The 21,848-nt window shown below is 36.8% G+C and overlaps 1 protein-coding gene across 1 annotated transcript; it reads right to left on the bottom strand.

Moving 5' to 3' along the window:
• Positions 1-719: 719 nt before the first annotated feature.
• Positions 720-21,060, bottom strand: ANXA10 (annexin A10). Its single transcript, XM_074904067.1, has 11 exons — positions 20,982-21,060; positions 19,295-19,389; positions 14,849-14,962; positions 9,873-9,963; positions 9,138-9,217; positions 6,272-6,325; positions 6,056-6,149; positions 4,444-4,539; positions 3,768-3,826; positions 1,611-1,733; positions 720-788 (listed from the first exon to the last, which is right to left on the bottom strand). The coding sequence occupies exons 1-11, from the start codon at positions 21,019-21,021 to the stop codon at positions 720-722; spliced, it is 915 nt and encodes a 304-aa protein (XP_074760168.1). The 5' UTR covers positions 21,022-21,060.
• Between the last annotated feature and the right edge of the window lie 788 nt (positions 21,061-21,848).

Raw genomic sequence — 21,848 nt, 5'->3', positions numbered from 1 at the left:
ATTAAAATCTAAGAGGTGCAAATGGAATTTCAGGGTTTAATCCTCTGGGAATTCTCCGCTCAAAGCTTCATCTTCCAGTGGTTTCCAGTGCGTGGCACTAAATTAAGAATGGTTTGGGATACTTGATTCTAATTTCTTCTTTCATTTCAAATGGAAAAAGGGAAATGCCATTAAGTGTGTGGGCTAAATGAAACGGGAAAAGTGCTCTTTGGTGAGTGACTGATAGTAGGCTGGGGCACATGCTTAGTTTGATAGTAACTAAAACAATAATGTTCAAGAGCGTAAAATATGAGGTATAAGAAATGGGAAAGAAAATAAAAAGATTACTTATAGAAAGAAATCATGCTGCTATAAGTAAATAAAGATAAACATTTTTTCCCTCCAATGTGGAAGTAAATAGGTTCTTCTTGAATCTATTGTCTAATGGGATGTTGTGAGACTAAATGATAAACATATGCTTGCACGGAGTTATTTTACTAGTTGCTTCATTAACTTACATTAATCATATAAACAGAAATATTAATTAGAAATAGGGATAAAACTATGTTCCTGCCAACACTTTTTCCTGTCTCAAGAAAGATTTAATATTACCAAATGTATAGCACTACTTTTTCTGTTCTTTTATGTAGAATAGAGATCTCTTACAGTTAGTGTATTGCGTATAGCTTCAATTTCTATTTAAAATAGATTTATACAGCTTTCAAAGTTCATCTTCTTCCTTAATAATCTTCAGCATCCCCAGCACAGATAGCAAGTAAAGCACTCTCATAATGCCCTGAAGCAAAATGCTGCAAGAAAAAAAATCAACATTTCTGTGACTGTACATTTTCTTAATTTTTTTTCTCTTGGTGTGTGACAAGGACATCACTGATGTTAAGTTTTGTAAAATATTAGAGTGTTTTGATAAGGATTCTAGGCCAAGATTTTTAAAATTTCCCACACCTTGAGCTTTGGTTGCTTGGCCACCCAGAAACAATCTTACCTTGGAAAGGTTGGATCAAACCTGTTTAATACTTTTCAAGTTCAATACCAAAAAAATCATGACCAGTTTCTTACAGTTACTGCACATCTTACAGGTGGATTATAGCAACATAAAAAAGGTAAAGTGTCTTAGCAAGAGTAGTTTTTGTACAATTAAAAAGTGTCAGAGTTTTGTTTTAAGATACAGAGCAAGAGTACAAGAGGAATAGTTCTTTCGAAGGTTGATACTACTTAGGAGCAAAGAGAAAACCAGATTTTTATACGAAGGTGGTATCAGCCTGACCTTGCATGATGGTGTGAAAGAAGATGGTATCAATTTGTGTAGAAACTATTCATGCAAACTGTTTCTCAGCATACACTGTCCTGCCCTTTTTATATTCTCTTGCTATTGGGGAGGGACAAAATCACATGGAATGAGAGAGTTGAGAATTCACTGCTCACTCACTGATGTCAACCTGAGGCACTGAAAAAATAAGCTATTTTTATAAGTTGCTTTGTTTGTTTGTTTGTTTGTTTGTTTTAAAACAAGTGGTTGAATGGAGATTAGCCCTTTGTATTTTTCTGGTAGTGCTTGGCACAGTCTGTGTGGTGCCAGTGCTGAATATATGCAAAAGTGTGTAAAAACTTACTTTAATGTCATGAAAGAGTGATTTCCCATATCTCTCTTTGTATCGCTGTCGTATATTCATCAAGTCAATCTCACTCCTGGCAATGAGAATCCTTATAACTGTTTTATTGTGAAACCCAAAGTCCTAAAAAGAAAGATGAGAGGAAACTTGACAGTTGGACAACATGTGTTTGCCTATCTGTATATGCTCACATTAATGTTTTATGGATAAGCCAATTAATTAGGCTACCCATAAAGTCATCCCACATTTTAAAGGAGTCTAAGCATTCAAAGGTTTTATCCTACAGAGTTTTCACGTGCTCAAAGAATAGAGTTCTCGTTACTGAATAACAGAAATTGCCCACATATCACTGTTTTAACCATGACCTGACCTGTTTAAAAAGAAAAACCTAATGAACTCTTGTCAGTAGTCTAAGGTACTCAGTTTGTAGGTGGCTGTTGTGACTGTCATTGTGGAGTCCATTCAAACTATACTGAAGCCAATAATCTTATTTCACAACCACTGCTGCCAAATGTGAATTCAGTGAGATTTTTAACCATCGAGTTAGAGTTTACATAGCTTGTATTCAGCTGTATTTTATTTCAAGTTTCTAAATAAATTTTCATATTGTAATTGTGTGGAGAATGGAGACATCTAGTGGCAATAAAAGTAATTAGGGTTGGGATGACCGATGACCAATTTAGATTGTTTAAATTGTGATTTTATGGATTAGCCATGATATTGAGATCTTGTTGTCTGAAAATCAAGTAATGAGATATGTTAAAAAGCTGAATATAGAGAATTTGATACATGTTTTGAGTCTAGATTATTTTTATTTTATTTTTTTTTTAATAAACCATTGTAGACTATGGTGTTAGAATCCTTGGTGGGTTTTATTATATGGTGTTATAAATGGAGGTAAAAAAGCTTTTGGTATAATCTGGTATTTGGTATAACCTTGGCTTTAAAACCAGACACTTTAAAATTCTTGCATTTGTTTTGAGAATTATTTGTGTTCATTAAAACACTTTGAGAAAACAGAGTAAACTACTAGTTTAAACAAAATTAAATGTTTATTCTTAATCATTAAAAACTGCATCACATACATCATCTGAATATAATATAGAAGAAAACTATCTATGTGGTATTTCTTAAAAATGAGGTTTTAACTTGAAAAGCAGTCTTGGTACAGGACCTTGTGACAAACATCACTTTTCCTGATAGCTGGTATTTCCTTGTACTTTTGGCAAACCTTTTTTATGTCATGTGCCAGAATCCTCTTTTGACCACTCCGACAAAATACTGCCTCTTCCTCTCAGCCCCTGGAATTTTCCTTGGTTCTTTGCTGCCACTGTTGCTGGTTTAGCTGAAACAGGGGTCAGCAGTAGTGGCAGCATCTGTAAGAGGATACTGGGGCCCTGTTGAAGTGTTGCGGAAGTTTTATTCAGTGGTTCTGGCTTGAATCCTATCTTTGCCATTCTTGCTCTGAGATGATACTTCCATTTTACCTGTGGCTGGCTTTTGTGACCATCTTCTAAGGATTACACTTCAAAGATTAGACTTAAAAGATTAGACTTTATTTTTTACATAACACAATGCCTCACTATTTTCACTAATAAATGAAAAACAAAGAAAATGTCTTCAGTTAGTAGGAAGAATTTGTAGGTGTTTCTTTGCATTTACCCACATTTCTTCTTGGCACTCATTTGTTTTAGCGTGTTAGCACTAGAACCTTCATGTATATATTGAGCCCCACAAGGAAATATGGCCATTTATTTTTATGTAACGTTAATCTATGATTTAATTTTTAGTGATACTTATTAAATCTCTAGAGACAAAAAATTGCATCGTAAGAAAAGTGCACACTGAGTTCTGCACAGCAGGGGGAGCTACGATCCATAGAAAAGGAAGGGTTTTGATTTTAAAAAACCCCCAAAGTTATCAGATATTTTTTAAAGGAATCTAAATATTTGACCTTTTACTGTTACTGTTAAATTCTAACTGTTGCTTAGACACTACGGCTTTGAAATTTGTGTAGGTACCAACAGTTTTAAAACATTCAATCACACCTTAAATATTGAACAGACTGATTTGTAAGTACTTGTTTAAGAATAATCAAGCAAACAAAAAAATAGGGAAACTACTTTTTATGATATGTGAAAAAGAAAGACTACTTACATGAATTGCATTATAAAGCCTGTCAGCAAAGTAGGAAGGCTTGTCACGAACACAGAGAACTAGGAGAGAAGAGTTGCAACAGGTAAATATAAGCTTATAAAATAATTTCTGCTGGCTTTGAGCTCCTTGCTGGGTAGTGCTGTCCATGAGTCAGATTAAAGTTAAGCTACTAGTTTTCACAAACATAACTATATTAATAATTTTAAAAATCCTGTACTTATTTTGCAGTTGCATCAAAAGGCTTATTAAATATCAGTGAATACGCTCACATGACATCTTTGTAGAAATATTATTATCCTTATTCTATAAATGGAAAACAAAGGCACATAAAGCTTGGAAATTATTTATATACCAGGGAAGTCCTGAAAACTTTGCCAGTTATTTAATATGTGTAGAATCAGTTGGTAATTCACACAAAATTTATTTTCAAATAAAGAACAGATACTAGTTTTGCTCAGTCAGAATCTAGTGCTGTATATATACATTTGTAAATTTACACAAATGTGGAAAAATTGTTCAAATATTCTTTTCTAATTATCTCTGAAAATGTAATTTTACAATATAGGAGAGTAAAGAGAAAAATATTAGAAAAATATTATTATTGATGCATCAGAGATACTATACTAGGTATTTATTAAGAAATTACTGCTGTTATAAAGTAATATTTTTACGTTACCTATTGCAACCAGTAATTCTTGAAAGTATCCATCATAACATTCGTTAATGGCATCTACTATGTCTTGCCCAGAGATATTTTGGAACTCCTGGAAAACTTGGGAGGGGAAAAAAAATCTTGCTTATTCTAGTTCATTAATAAAGATCAACTTGCCTTTTTATTTTGTTTTGTTTTTTACTGCTTCCCCCCAGTAATATAACTATCGAGTTTATTTTTTTTCCCTATTTATTCTTACTGTTTCCTTATGTTTATATCCCCCAGGTAAGGCAATCTAAGTGAGTAGCCTGAAACGTGGCTTCCAGGACATTCTCTCTCTGCATTCTCCAGTATACAGTTTAAAATGAATATATGCCAAAGCCTCTGTTTCACTGGAAGCTTTAATAAATTCTTTATCTAGCAACCTATCTAGAAACTTGTAAGAATTTCATGTTATTAAGACAACTTCCTTGCTCAGCTTGGCTAAAGCTGTCCAGAGATTCACAGGTTGTGACAACAAGCCATAGCATGACATGTGTAACATGCCAGTATCCAGACATGAACACCCTCTGGATAATGCTGGTTTCCAGACTTACACACACAAATATATACAGGGTGCACTTACTCCTTTAGGGAGGGAGGAATAGTTTCAACCCACTGCTTACTACAAAATTTATGGAGGACTACATTACAGGCAGAGCCCTCAAATCTTTGATACAGAAGGAGAGTAGAGCATAAGCGCTTGTGTTGCATTATGTCAATACTATCATCATCAGCCTTACAGAAGTCATGAGAGAAGAATTAATTTGTTGATCCATGACAGCAAAGTAGTTCTAAGCTACTGTTGGAAGTTGACATAAGAAATACAGCTGGTTGCACAGTGATAAACGTCACCAAACAGACTTTTTATTCCACTGCAGAGCAAAAGACCGCTCAAACTTGTCACCAAGCAGAGCAAAAGACCGCTCAAACTTGTCACCAAGCATACAACAAGTTTCTTTTCTACAGTGGAAGATCTGGATGATCTCACATAAATTTCTTGCAATCTCTAATTGTGTCTGATTATCTATTTTAAATAAAAATGTCCCATCATGTTTCTGTGTGTATGTTCATTACAAGAGAGCAGATGTCGACCCTGAAGTGCTTCCATCAGAATCTTCTTTGAAACTTCCAGGGAAAAGCTGCAACACAGCAATGCGTTTTCACATACAAATATTTGTTGAAAATACCCCAACTGCCTCTCCTAAGGTGTTTCCACTCAAAGCAAAGAGTTACTTAGGACAAATGAAGAAAATAAGAAAAATCTGCCTCATCCTATTGTGTCGTGTGTAAACTCAGTGCTGCCATAGGCTGTGCCTTTCTTTGGTCATGCATTCTCCTCTGTTATTAGGCATCCTGACATCTGTCTGTTCCATCTACAGCTGTCTGTAGTCATCAGGCAAAGTTCAGTTTTGCATTACTTCCAAAATCCCATTAACATCAGTGGGAGTCTGAGAACTCCAACAGTTCACAGTTAGGTTCCAGGCTAATACCCTGCTGCACACTGAGATTCTTGGTATGTAAATACTTTGTATGTATTAGCAAGTCAGATTTTTCCCTTCCACCCTATGTTCAGACAGGTGAACCTCTGGATTACCCATCCACAACTGCTGGTAACTCTTGTTGCAGAGAATCATTTGCAGCATGTTTTTGTGTTCGCCTGTTTTCTGCTGACATGCTTCCCATAGAATCTAATATACCAGAAAAAGGAAAAAAAAATGCAAAAGATTTTAAGTAATTCCAAAATTACTTTTCAACATTTCTATTTGTTCCTTTTTTTATATTTGAGAGGCTCATTTCTGACTATATTTACCATTGCATCCTGAGCAGCTGTAGAAGGATCTGCATATCCTTCCATCCTTGTTCCCTGGGGGAAAAAAAGATACATTTTCTTCAAAAGTTAAATCCTAAAAGACTATAGGAACATGGAGTTGTGTCTATATGAAGCTGCATTTCATTTCCTGGGATATCACGTATGGACTTTTAGATTGAATCAGTGTATTCAATGGTTGAATTTACAACTGTAGAAACTACCTTCAAGTTGTCACATTATATCCTCATTTCCTCTAAGAGGAGGAACTCGGGAATGGCAAATTGTCTGGTGAGAGGAAAAAATGGGGGAAGTGGATAAATCTCTCTTGTTTTTAGTCCCATTTTAAATAAGCTTTTAACATTCTACCACCATTTCCTGTATTATGGACATTATATTGCTTACTATAATACATAACTATGAGGGGAAAACAAGGATAAGAGTAACATTTGACATTCACTGATTATTTCTTATCAATATGCGTATTACCAGAAGAATCTTTTCTCAATTTTTTTTTTCTCTCTGCACAGACCATAGGAGAGAGCACATCAGATAACAGAGATTTTGCTTGCTCATAATAATTTTCTAAAATTAAGATCAAAGAGTAGGATATTGACAGCTTTGATACGTAAACCACAGAAGTCTACTTCTAATTTTCCCATACATTTAATAGCTTTTCAGTTACACAAATCCAGCTGATATGCTTTAGTAAACGTACTATGATCTGAATTATATAGTTGTTAGGAAAAGAGAAGAGCACACAACTTCTGGAATTTCTTTTCTGACCATAATAATCTTGTAATGATACACATCATCCTTGGTTGCAGAACTCTTAACAGTCTCAAGCTTCATGTAATCACTGCCTTAATGATACGTGTTCAAAACAATTTAGTTTAAAATTTACTGTCACTTTACCCTATACATGTAAGGGAGGATTAAAATTATGTATTGGCTGTCAACTTGTACAATGACTGATTTGTAACTTTTCCCTCTTAAATATGTTAATTTATATTTTAATTAAATTGTAAGAATTTCACACAGTGGAATTCCTTGTAACAAGATAAATTACTTGAAGGAAATTATGAAGGAATGACTGCATAAATTTACATACACGAGAAAACACAGGAAAAAAAGACAGACAAGCAAACAATAAAATAAGTTAAATAATAATCTACATGAGTCAAATGCCAACTTTCCCAGTAACATTTAACAGTGACTACTCTTGGCATAGTTTTGCTGGAGACTCCCACAATATGTATAATTATTTTTTAAATTGTAGAAAATGATCATATTTCAATTAATACCCAAAAAAAGAGATTTAAAATAAAAATCTGTTTGTCTTGTACTAAAATACTAGTTAGCCTGAATTTGTAGATCTGTTAATCCATTTAGGAAGGCCTATAACCTACAACTTCTAATCTGCCTCAGAGTGGACCTAAAAACTGTAAATACCACACTATAGCAATTGAATAGTTTGCTCTCCATATGTGAAACACATTTGCTTCTATCTGTAGTCAGATGTGTATGTCATCAACCCCAAGATTTAATAGAAATCAAAGCAAAGGGTGTCTGAAAAATGCATTAAAAGTTGCATTGGAAATGTTGCCATAGAATACTCTTCTGTAAGTTTCATGTTACTAGAACTAGAAAGGATATATTTTAATTATATGTCACTGAGTATTTCTATAAGATCATATCCAAACATGGATGATTCAACTAACAGTCTTCAGAAGTACACAGTGTAACTGAGTAAAAAGTTGGAATTTTCTGCAACTCTTCTTTGTCTTGAGAAAAATAGCAGTTAGATCTTTTTAGCTAAGAAGTTGCTGCTTTCATGCCTCTTTATCAATATCTGTGGTTTCAGAAAATAAGGACTAATAATGTAGTCTCAGATGATTTATTTTAAATCTGTTCTTTTGATGAGTAAAAGTGTCCCATGGTTTTAACAGGGGACACTTTTTAACAGGTTGCTTAACCTGTAGCTCTTCATTTTTAAGCTAGGAAGATTATAATTATTATGGGGAAAAAACATCCAACATTAGAAAAAAGGTATTTCCTATTTACAGCTCCTACATTTGAAACATCTGCTCTTTATCTGTGTACCTCAGTGAAGCCTGCTGCTATTTCAAATCTTAGTAAGAACTTTTTCCCCGGACACACATATATAAAAGTACAGATATACCTTATATTCTGTTATCTCCTGGAAGTCCTTTTGTCATTATTTGTTACTCTGGTTTTACAGAAGATTTTTAAGATAATGAGCACGGTGACTACAATGAAAATGGGAACTCATGATCTGACAAGGATGACCAACTTTGTTGCATAAAACTACAGATTGGTAGAACTGCAGAAGTTGGTGTGTGATAGTCATGCAAACATACTCTGATTTAGTATATGCAGTAGCACAAAGAACGTAATGTTTAGAACAGAAAACTATTTAATACTTTCCTTCATAGTCAAATGTGGATTTATCTCTATTTTTACATAATACCTAGACTGGATTATGAACCATATATTCTAACAGTGGTGAAAACTGAGCTTTAAAAATGAAAATCTCATTTGTACATGCAAGTAGACACCTTTTGAGATGAGACAGATTGAGCCAAGTTAACAGGTAGATATTCAGGGACTTACTCAATAAAATAGTCTGTTGACCGTTGCCTCCATCTGAAAGCCAAAGTCAAAGTCAAACTAGATGAAGGAATTCAAGTTCTCTTCCACTTCTGCTTTCCCCCCTTTCTTGTTCAAAGTTGTAGCCCTACTAAACTATCTTTAACCACAGTCACCTTAAAATTTAAGATTTCTCAAATAATATCAAAAGTTAAGGGTTTTTTAGAAATGTATATCATACTACCTGTTTTTACAGTACCTGAGCAAGGTTCATGAGCGTATCTCTGAAGTGACCTGAAGTCTCAGAATCAAGATCTTGCTGAAGATCATTGTTATATTCTAGATTAAACCAAAAACATATAAATCACAAATGAACATGCTCTGAATAGTACTAATAAAGATTACCAAACAAAGGATAAATAAATAGGGTGCAAATACTTGTCCATTTTCGATGGTGATTATTCCACAGTAACCTGTGCAGGTTTGACATGGACCTAGCCATGGGGCTGGCAGGTCTGTCTGCGCCATGCTGGGGGTTTCTGCCCTGCTGAGGGGCCTGAGCCGCTGCCCCAGCTCACCTGCCCACCCACCCAGAGGCACAGCCCCACTGCTGCTGCTGTGTGGCAGCGGGAGACTCGGAAATGCCCCATCGAGGCAGGTAAGTGGTGTCCAGCCTGAGTAAGCATTTTCTGAAAGACAACAGCTTATGTACTTTTTTGAATACAGTGTGCAAAAATTTCTGAAAATCCCCAAATGTGGCTTCCAGGTATTTCAAATGCCATAGGCAGCAAGCAATACATCTCAAAAATGCTACAATGTATTTTCAGTGTTAAACATTTTGCTTCAGCCTTTTCTGTACAGTTATGGGAGAGGATGGAGAAGGGAACCAGTTAGTATTGTGAAGTAATTTTTGTACTTCAGTTCCTTCATGTGTGCTAATATATCCAGAGCACAAACAGTACAACTGCTGCTGTGCACTTGTAAAAAACATTACGCATTAAGTAGGCTTCTTTTATCTGGAAGATCTCCATATTAGATCTTGAGGCTAAAATGTCAATTAGACATTTTTCTTCTGTGTCTGCTCCCTGTGTGGAAAGAAGTAAATATGAAAATATGTTGTTAGTAGAAACCACAAATTTTAGAAGAAAATAATGCTGCACTCATCAGATATAACAATATATAGATATAACTCTGCTGGAGCAATGCACAGTGCATTTTTGCATAGTCTACCTGTTTAAATAGAAAATGACTTTAAATTATTAGTAGAATCCTGTATTTCAAATATATTCCTACTTAGGAATATATGTAATATATATATATATATATTCCTCATATGCATGGCCTATGCATGCAGCCCTGCCAGGGGATGAATGAGGAGCCAACTGAGAGTTTATGCATCAGGATTAAAGGGAAGGTAGGGACACAGGATGTTACAGTGAGGGGCTGCTACAGGCCACCCGACCAGGAAGATGGAGCAGGTGAAGCCCTCTATAGACAGATAGGAGCAGCCTCACATTCACAAGCCCTGGTCCTCATGAAGGACTTCAGCCACCCCCATATCTGTTGGAGGGACAACACATCAGGGCACAAGCAATCCAGGAGGTTCCTGGAATTCACTGACAATAACATCCTTCTCCAGGTGAATAGAGGAGCCAATGAGGAGAGGTGCTATGCTGGACCTTGTTCTCACCAACAAGGAGGGGTGCGGGAGAGCTGAGCACACACATGACCAATGTGATCAAGCAATGCCCATTTATTACAACTAAGAAAGCCCTTTTATAATGTTCTCCCACACACGTGAGTAACATGCAGTACAAGTCCTCAAGATTGGACAGTTAACTTAGCCCATGCTTTAAACCTTGGTATGATTGGATAAAAAGTGCCACATCAGCCTTGCCAGGCTTCCTGCCTTGTGGAACTTCCTCTTCCGTCCCAACCCCTTCCGGGGGTTGTTTGTCTCATCGAGTTTCTCCCCCCTCATTCAGGGTCACATCCTTATCACATTCTTGCTTGGCTGAGGCTCTTACCGGTCTTGTTCTCAAGCAGGATTGCTCACATGTCCATTCTCTCACAGAAAATCCTCTTGAATCCCAACAGAGGGGCTGGTGGGGAATGTGAAGCCCAAGGGCAGCCTTGGCTGCAGTGACCATGAAATGTTCAAGATCCTGAAGGCAGTGAGGAGGGTGCACAGCAGAGTCACTACCCTGCACTTCAGGAGAGCAGACTTTGGCCTCTTCAGGGATCTGCTTGGCAAAGTAGCTTCCATAGGTTCGTTGGTGATAAAAGGATGACTAAGGGAAAAATAGGCCCTCTCCAGAATGAAATGGGTGACTTGGTCACCCAGGATATGGAGAAGGCTGAGGTACTCAAATAATTTTTGCCCCAGTCTTTACTGGCAAGGGTTCCAGCGCCTCAACCAAAGATGCAGAAGGCAAAGGCAGGGCCTGGGAGAGTGAAGAACCACCCACTGAAGGAGAAGGTCAGGTTGAGATCACCTAAGGAACCTGAAGGTGCACAAGTCCATGGGACCTGATGAGATGCATCCGCAGGTCCTGAGGGAACTGGTGGATGAAGTGGCTAAGCCATGATCTATCCAACTTGAGAAGTTGTGGAATTCCAGTGAAGTTCCCACTGATTGGGAAAGGGAAACATAACCCCCATTTTTAAAAAGGAAGATAAAGAGGACCCAGGGAGCTACAGGCCAGTCAGTTTCACTTCTGTGCCCGGCACGATCACGGAGCGGACCCTCCTGGAAAGTATGCTAGGGCACATGGGCAATAAGGATGTGATTGGTGACAGCCAGCATGGCTCCACAAAGGGCAAATGGTGCCTGACAAATTTGGTGGCCTTCTATGATGGGGTTACAGTGCTGGTGAATAAAGGAAGAGCCACTGACATCATCTACCTGCACTTGAGTAAAGCTTTTGACACTGTCCCACATGACATCCTTGTCTCTAAATTGGAGAGACGTGGGTTTGAGGGATGGACCTCTCGGTGGATAATGAATTGGCTGGGTGTCTGCACTGAAAACGGTCAACAGCTCAATGTCCAAGTGGAGAGCAGTGACAAGTGGCATGCCTCAGGGGTCAGTATTGGGACGAGTGCTGTTTAACATTTCTATTGGCAACACAGGCAGTGGGAGTGAGCACACCCTCAGCAAGTTTGCTGATGACACCAAGCTGTGTGGTGCAGTCGACGCGCTGGAGGGAAGGGATGCCATCCAGAGGGACCCTGACAGGCTTGAGAGGTGGGCCTGTGTAAACATCATGAAGTTCAACAAGACCAAGTGCAAGGTCCTGCACATGGGTTGGGGCAATCCCAAGCACAAATACAGGCTGGGCAATGAGTGGATTGAGAGCAGCCCTGCGGAGAAGGACTTGGGGGTATTAGTGGATGGAAAACTGACTATGAGGCAGCAATGTGCACTCACAGCCCAGAAAGCGTATCCTGAGCTGCATCAAGAGAAGTGTGGGCAGAAGGTCGAGGGAGGGGATTCTCCCCCTCTGCTCCACTCTCATGAGACCCCACCTGCAGTGCTGTGTCCAGCTCTGGTGCCCCCAACAAAAGAAGGACATGGACCTGCTCGAGCGTGTCCAGAGGAGGCCATAAAGATGATCAGGGGGCTGGGGCACCTCTCCTACAAAGACAGGCTGAGAGAGTTGGGGTTGTTCAGCCTGGAGAAGAGAAGGCTCAGGGAAACCCTATAGCAGCCTTCCAGTACTTAAAGGGGGCCTGCAGGAAAGATGGGGAGGGACTCTTTATCAGGGGGTGTAGGGATAGGATGAAGTGTAACAGTGGGTAGATTTAGATTAGATTTTGGGAAGAAATTCTTTACTGTGAGGGTGGTGAGACACTGGAAAATGTTGTCCAGAGAGGCTGTCATTGCCCCCTCCCTGGAGGTGTTCAAGGCCAGGCTGGACAGGGATTTGAGCAACCTGGTCTAGTGGAAGGTGTCCCTGCCCATGGCAGGGGGGTTGGAACTAGATGATCTTGAAGGTCCCTTCCAACCAAACCATTCTGATTCTGTGATAGGACTAATCTTGTTGGGATTCTAGAGGACTTTCTGCGAGAGAATGGACATGTGAGCAATCCTGCGTGAGAACAAGAGTGATAAGAGCCTCAGCCAAGCAAGAATGCGATAAGGATGTGACCCTGAATGAGGGGGGAGAAACTCGACGAGACAAACAACCCCCGTAAGGGGTTGGGACGGAAGAGGAAGTTCCACAAGGCAGGAAGCCTGGCAAGGCTGATGTGGCACTTTTTATCCAGTCATACAAAGGTTTAAAGCATGGGCTAAGTTAACTGTCCAATCTTGAGGACTTGTACTGCATGTTACTCACGTGTGCGGGAGAACATTATAAAAGGGCTTTCTTAGTTGTAATAAACGGCCATTGCTTGATCACATTGGTTGTGTGCGTGCTCAGCTCTCCTGCATAATTTGAATTTCAGCATGTACATTAACTAGTGAGGAATGATGTAAGACTCAGGTTGACAGAAACATAATCGGAAGAATTTGAATTGTAGAACTTTTGTAAGAATTTAGGATTTTCTGAAAGAAATCAGATGCAGAGATTGAGCATACATCCCCAGCTAATGTTCAAGCAATCTGAAGTACATATGAGCACAACTATTATGTTCTGCTTCTATCTTTTTTCTTTTTTTAAAAAATCTGTTCAGCCATGTTATGGTCTGTAATGTCTACTGTAGAATTTAGTATTTAAGGGAAGCATCATGGCCATCATTCAGTGCTTCAAATCACTGTATTTTCCCACAGGATTTGAATTAATTTTAAATAGTTAAATTGACATAAGATATACTGCATATGCTCCTTTTGGTATGCACATGTATAGTGGAGGTGAGTATTCTGCCTTTGGGATAATGTGAGAACTTGACATCAAGCTTGAGCCTGGGGACACATGTGGCCTGTTTTTCACTTTGGCCATATGAATCCAGTTCAAGAGAGAATACTATAAGTAAGTTTAACTTTGAGCCACATTTAGACAAAATATAACTGGCAGTCTTGTCAATAATTTTAATAAAAATCATGCTTCCTGTGCTACCAATGATATTTCACAATCCTTTTAATGCCAACTGTAACTAAAAATATATCAGTAGTTCTTAAAAGTGGATTGGTTTAAGTGTCTGAAGGAAAGAACAAGGTGTTTTTTGCAAGTATTCATAGAAATAAAAGGAAAATGGTGTTGAACTCTGATATGCCTTCCCATCTTGCAGGAATTGGCAATTTAGGAAGTCCCTGAGAAGGAATTTGCCAAGGATTGTTTTCAATAGCAAACAGTGGACCTGTTTTCTATTATTTTATTGAAGTCCTTTATGAACTGATTTGTGCCTTTGGCTTCCACAATGCCCTGTGGGAACCAAATTCACCATTTAATTACATGATCTTTGAAAAAAATGTTATTTTGTTTCAAAGCTTCAGCTGTTTAAGGAGCACAGTCTCAGATCCTGGGAAGAAAAGGAAATATTTTCTTCAAAATGTGCAATCAGTTCAGTTTGAGTGGAGTAATCATTGCTTTGTCACAGAGTAATTTGTTTTTAGGTAAAGGCATGTTCTGCTAAAGTATTGGTCTTTTCAGAGGTGGAGGCTTAGTGCGTGACACTGACTGTTGAAATGAATTTTGTTTGTAACATACATAAATGCTTGCAGGACCAGGGCTTTATACATTCCTGTATAAATATTTCTTAAATTTACTGAGTTTACCATGGGTGTTAAATGGGTTGTATTTGTTACATGACAAGGATATTATTTATGCTGGTTTTAGCATACCAATGAATAAACTTCATACAGCACTGTATTTCTGATGACCTAGTGTACTACTGTGTGGTAGACTCTTCCAGTGTACTAACTTCCAGAAGTTTTCAACCATTTAAATGTCCAAAAAAATCAATTCAACATATGTTCAGTACTGTAATTAGTGACTGTGACTATGCAATTCTAAATTTATCAAGTACCTTCAAGGCATGCCAGAGCTCATGGGCATCATAGGAAGCAGGTGGATACATCAAGCCAACCATGACCTCTTTGAAGTGATGAGAGAGATTCTCTTTGAGGTCTGTAATCAGATCCTTGAAAAGAAAAAGAAAATGCATAGACAGGATTATTTCAATAGTCATACTTTATGAAGATAGTTTAAAAAAAGTATTAATGGTTTTCTCTGTAAATGAATAAATATGAACTGTTGAAGATGAATTCTGGCTAAAATTAAGTAAGAAAAATATTATTTTAAATAGTACCCATTTCTTCTAATAGTATGAGTAAGATGACAATAGATACATAAAGCAGTAGACTACATAGGACTGTTGATTTTTGGTTCATTAGAATGCAGAAGAAAATTATGGCATTTAAGTGCAACTATTACTTAAAGGCCTGGAAACCTGAATACCATGGCAGCTTCCATTGGCATATTCCTTGTGTGAATCTGTGAGTGCTAAGCACCTTTGGAAGTGAAATCCCATAGAACACAGGTGATTTCTTGTCCTTTTTTCAGTGTTACTCACTATGTGAATAATTTAAAAAAATCATCCACTCCTAGTACATAAAAATATTTGCCTTGGATTACTGGAAGGTTATGTCTTTCAATTTATGTATGTATTACGTTCAAACAGAATTCCCTACTTTTGACAGATGCTGCATTAATAAAAAGGACCCCCCCCTTCCCTCTCATTTGTCTCTACTCGCTTGCCAGGTAGCTGAGTAATGGATGGGAGTTTCCTCATCACTCTCTCCTTTCCCAGTAGTATCCTTCAAAACACTGTAAATGCCAAAAGCTTGTTATTCTATTGCTGCTTCTGATTAAGAAGATACTAGTGCACTCATTTTTTTTTATGTTTTGTGTACAGCATTAGGCAGGTGTCAGGTATGTTCTGACCTAAGTCTGAATTTAAAGGAACAACAGAAATGGTTCCCATGATATAAACTATTACGTTTTCAGAGCTGCGTCTTTTTCAGGCCTGTACTTTGATTTTGATACAAATCTGAATATAATTAAATTTGTAGCTAGAGTAGCAATGAAGGAGGACATATACACATTAAAAATTAAATTTATCATGAAGAAACATACGCAGTCTTCGGTGAATGCACATTAGATGCATTTGACAACTACTAAATCACACATGGAATAGAAATTAATTCATTAAGACATTTCACTTCTGACAACATGCCTGTGGGAAAATGGATTAGTAATACAAATGGATACTAATTAAAAATTACTTCTGCGATCAGAACTAAGGGAAGTGAAGTACTGAAAAATAAGAAGAGACAACTCTTAAGTTGTCATTATTAACATTTCCTAATTGTCTGCTATAAGAAATCCTTGAAGGCTAATTGTAAGAAGGAATCTTAAAGCTTGTCTGTATGTCTGAATCATGCAGCTAGTTCAGGGGTTTATTATTTTAAAAGTATATATTTCTCCTAATGTGTCAAACTTTACATTTGTCAAATGAATGGTCATGATAGCTACTGTATTGAACAGACCGCATTGAAATTAAGAGGGTGAAGCATTCGATTGACAGATTTACCATAGATTAAACTGAGAAGGCTAAAATCGTATTGCCTAGCTGTCTGTCTTCTCTGTCCTGCAGAGTTTACTACTCATAAACTGGGACTGCCAAATCGCACATTTGCCCAATGCAATATATCCATTTATACAGATTACAGCCATTAATATAGATTACAGCCATGAAATGCTATCACTGATGTGTGCTAAAGTATCTTCTGAAGTGTAAACTGCAGCACTTTGGGGAAAGATTTATCCCATTGTGTTTGGCAGTTCTTGCCCAAGATAGCAAACTTTAGAGGAATCAGTCAAATAAACTGCATGGAGCACTAACCAGATTAGCCATTTCAGTATATCTGCTGTCACAGGTGAGACAAAAAAAATCAGCATTCCTGTTTCATCTTTGAACTAGATTAGAGTAATTTGTACTGACCTCTGTTTCCACATGGCAAACAGTAAAGCTAGATGTTTGGGGTTTTTTTTTTGAAATCTGTCAAGAGTATCTTGATAGAGCTTGTGCTATTACCCAGTGCTTAACAGATTCATTTAAATTAAAATTATGGGTGTGTAAGCAAGATGTTCCATGAGTTTCAGAATTTTCTGTAGCCCATTGCTGGAATATAAAAACAGTTTGCTGGCCTTTCCCTTCTATTATTATTCATAGTTTTAGAGATTGAAATTCTTAAAAATGACATCTGAGATTTTATTTGGCTTTTGTATTTCTTCTAGATCTTTAGGTCCATGACCACTGGCTTTATAGCACTTCATGTTGACTGAATATGTCTGAAAGGTATAAATTTAAAGGTGAAGTGTTTTTATAGGGATTTATTTATTTGTTTATATTTTTATTTTGGATTTGAAAAGAAAATCCAAATAGATCAGGGATGAGCAAGTCAAGAATTGTTCTATATGAATACTAAATATGGCAAATCATAACTCTGTTCCTGAAGGATATCTGGCAATTCTTTATTGAGATATCATTGGTGTTATCTCTAGGACATCTTCATATATCAGAGGGTAGAAATTAAAGATATAAAATTATATGGAGCTTTTAAATGTTTTTCCTTGATAGGTCTAGTTGAAACACTCCAGAGAAAAAACCCCTAGCCAGATCCTATGGATGAAGCAGAGAAGGAGCATTGTCCAGTGATTAAAGAGATAAATGAAGACTTGGAAAGAATAGGCTTGTCTGCTTTACAATCACAGGCCCCTTTGGGTAACTTAACATGCATTAGTTTTCTACAAGTAAAACAAACTCAGTGAGGAATGTTGCATGGATAAATGCTGAACTCGTGTGGTTTGCAAGTGTAATGGTAATCTAATAAATACCTTGTAATAGAAAACCACTTCCAATCATTCAGATTGATTGATTTCAATCATTTTCACAGTTTTTGGAAGGTAAGGATACCTGTGATTCAGTTATTGTTATTTTATCGTTTATTTTAAACATATCCATTCAAGGCTGCATCTAAAATATCACAAATACTGTGTTTGATTTTTGATAACAGACCAAATAAAGCCAATGATCTCCTTTAGGTGAGTACCAGTAAAAAATTAACCCACTGCACTGATTAAATCCAGCTTTTCTCTTTCCCCACTATTCTAGTAGAGTAAGGGGGTGTTTCAGCATAGAGGTCAGTGGTTATGAGGTATTTTGGTATACAGGTGGCACAAAGGCTGTCTCTGGAAAACTGCTTGGCTACCCAAAGAAGAAAATACACCCACTGGTTAACAAACTGGTGGTGTAACAGACTACCACATCAGCAGTTAATGTGGAGCTTTTGAATGAACCATTTCTAGTTAACTCTAATTAAGGCTAATGGCGGTGTGGCAGGTTTTCTGCAAACTCACTATCCTCTTTCATGCTGATCAATCCAATGGCAAGCATACACTGACCTTCAAGGCATTTTCCAGGGAGCTGTTAGTTTCTCAGGCTTCAGGAAAGGAACAAAGCTAGATTTTGTTTAAAATGTTTGGCTGGCTTCTATTAGGGGAAGGGCACATCTGGTCAATTTAATCACAGTATTTTTCTTTAGCTTTCCAATAGTATCTAGTTTCATACAGAACTTTTCATCACCAGATTTCACAGGGATTTTACAAAAGTTGTTGCTATTATTTCCACCTTTATGTAGATGGGATAACTGAGGAAAATGCAGGCATTGCAACTTTCCTTCTAACTTTTGATTAGGAATAGTAGATCTGAAAATAGAATGAGGATATATATCTCTGTGTGTTTTAACAACCTGTTTAACAAAACTTACATTGTTATATACAGTAAATATGGATAAAATGCATTTGAAAAAAAAGCACTAACTTTTTATGTCTTAAAACTTTTGAAACACTTTTCAAAGATTCATAAATTTAAAATTAAGCAGCTCAGAGGAGTATTGTACTTAATGTAGGGATGGGGTTATATGGTATGAGCTCTGAGAATTCAGTGCTTGAAATAAGTACATTAATCAATGCATGGGTAAGAGACAACCTGTACTTGTTGGTTTGGTGTTTTTCTTTGGTGTTTCAACCCAAATACAATACTATTTTATTATGTATTCCAAAAACCTGAAAAAAAGTGATGCAGAAACTCCCAAAAGCATATAGAGAAAGAAAATTTATCCAGAAAGTCTGGTTTGGTCAATAGAAAAGGAGAATGAACTACAGAAGAAGAAACTTTCCATGTCCTTTTTTTAAACTTTGTGTGTGGCAGACATACTCCTACTGCTATATAAATGACTGTCAGAGGTGTCAATAGTTACATGAACGAGGTTCTGTGCCAATCTGTTGGTGACGACCAGCTGTCTGCCAGGCTTTTGGTTCCAGTGACTGACCTGAGAGAAGGGCTGACCAACCACCCTGGAGACAGAAGAGACAGAAGTAATGAAAGTACAAAATGGCTATGTCGTACCCTGCCATACATGTCTCTGTACGCCTCGGCAATCATAAGCCGCTGTGAATTGCAACGCTGTGTTAGGATATCAATCAACACATCTTTTTCACAACCTGTAAAGGAAACATGACACAGACGCTAAGTTTACAAAGTGTTGTTATTTACTTATGTTTGTGATTTTTCATGTTTTGTTCAAGAACATTAACCTAATTTATTGAAAAAAATAGATCAACAACATCAGTTATATTTACTGTGCTTATGTACCTTTCACTTGCTGGTGTAATACCAGCAAAAAGTGGTTTGTTATTAGCAGTTGCATCACCATCTCTCTCAAGCTCAATGGATTTGAAAGCATCAATAAAACAGAGAGAGGCTTTCATCTATTCAGAACTAGGCACACTAGCAGAATCTGTGGCTGAGCCTGCGAAGTCATATTTGTATGCCCTGTTGATACTGATTAAATTGTCATTTCAGGATTAGGGATCCTTTTATGGGGGTGACAAATTATGGTCAGATCATTGGTTGATAAATGGAAAGATGTATGTTTTCAGAGGAACTATGTAAAATAATTTATGAAGTTTAAAAAAATAGAGGATTTTAACCAATTTCCAAGGACATTTTGTTCAAGGTTACCGAGCTTGATTTGCCTGATGGCCAGAGCATACTGCTAAACTTCTATAATGAATCAGTATGTACTGCTTATGAAAAAGAAGATAATGATTAACATATTTTGAAAACGATTTTATAATTTTTTTCTTTTCATCCCAAAATTTGGTTCTTGGTAATTGCAGATGCCTGAGAATTTTAATGACATTCCAACATTAATGCATCTCCAAATGTAAATCAAATGACTTTATCACACTTGTAGCAGAGATGAATTAGGCTGGAAAGCAGGAGCATCAGCTAGCATCTGAATGGAATAGGGTAGTCTCTCAGGTTTCTACCTGTCATTGTTATATAGGTGCATATATAAATATATGTTACAGATACATGTTCTGTACCTATTACAGCTTTGTTAGGCAGATTTTATCATATAATCTATAACTGACAGATTCCATCTTGACACAAATGTAATTGGACATTGAATAATTTTTTTTTTTTTTTCAGTTGGCAGAGGAAGACTGTGTTTGCTTAGTATACACCAGGTTTAGTTCTCTTTATTCTGGATCATCTAGCCAAAATTACACCAGCTTTTTAGCAGGACACTGATTTACCATCAGTCTGATTCATTTCCATGAAACTCATAAAATGGACATAGACTGAAAGCAGAAATTGTTTATGAGTGAAAGATAATAAATTCTTTAATCTTTCTACTCCATTTAGTTTTATTTCTTGATCACTGATTAAAGGACTTAACAGTCCTTGGTAATAGTTAATTATTGAAGTTACAATTAAAAACCTTTCCTTCACTGTAGTGACATAACACAGAATTCTGTTTTCTTTTTCTGATTTCTCAAGGAAAGCATTCATTATTGGAAGTGTTGGAATAGGTTTTAGATTCATTGCAATCACCTCTTAGTTCCTGTGAATGCAGATACATGATTTATTTGGACATCACCAGTGTGTCTTATCGTGATACCCTGGAGAATCAACAGATACATGTTGACACTTCTAATTTTATGAGTTTTTATTTTGCCTAATTCTTGTTATTTTATGAGAGCTTTCTGAAAAAAAGAGATGTGTTAGAATCAGTCAAGATACTCACTGATTCCCTGTAGGGCTCCTCCGAGCAACTGGGCATCCATAATAGGGTTAAAATTTGGAGCAGGAAAAATCGTTCCTTGTATCTGCTAAAGGAGAAAGCAGCCTTTAATTGAGGTGTTTTACATATATAACACTGCATATATAATTCTGTTGAAAACCAACAATCGTAATATTAAATTGTCTGCGTCATGGGGAACAAGATACAACATTTTTAATTTAAACAGAACTTAAAATTGCAGTAAGCCCTAGGAAGAGAGACCATATTTGAGGAAGTTGCCCCTAGCATGAGTTAGGATTGAAAAAAATGTAAATTTTAATACTAATTAATTTTTTTCATTAAAAAATAACCACACTTTTGTGTCTGTCTCTTTAACAACATTCTTCTGAAAATATTTTGTCTTTCAAAGTTAATACATGATAACCCTGACAGTCTTTAGTATATATTTCTCATGGTATTTCTGATTTGAAAGGACTAGTGAGAAAATGATGAATGAGATACATAGGTAGCATGCAAACCTAGTGATTTTTTTAAAGAAAAAATGTTACTGCTAAGTGTGAGATAGCTTTCTGATATGCCATGTAGAAGGCAACACCATTTTTCTAGTTGCTTTGTAACTGATTAAATAACTGTCAGTTCATTCTCAGTGATACTTTATTCCATGTATTATTCTTTTTAAGAAATCTGTGAGTAATAAACAGAACTGATGTACTCATTTTAATAGAATCACAGACCTATACATATACAGAAGAAAATAACTGAAGTTGAAAGCTCTGTCCCCTGGTTAACATTTTTAGATTCACGGAGGATTCTATGCTGAGGATTCTGTCTGCTTTTCCAGACATACCAAGTATAAAGGTTATCTTTTGC

Source organism: Athene noctua, chromosome 4 (assembly GCF_965140245.1).
Source record: "Athene noctua chromosome 4, bAthNoc1.hap1.1, whole genome shotgun sequence".
Taxonomy (NCBI): Eukaryota; Metazoa; Chordata; class Aves; order Strigiformes; family Strigidae; genus Athene; species Athene noctua.
This window is presented reverse-complemented; position numbering and strand designations above follow the sequence as displayed.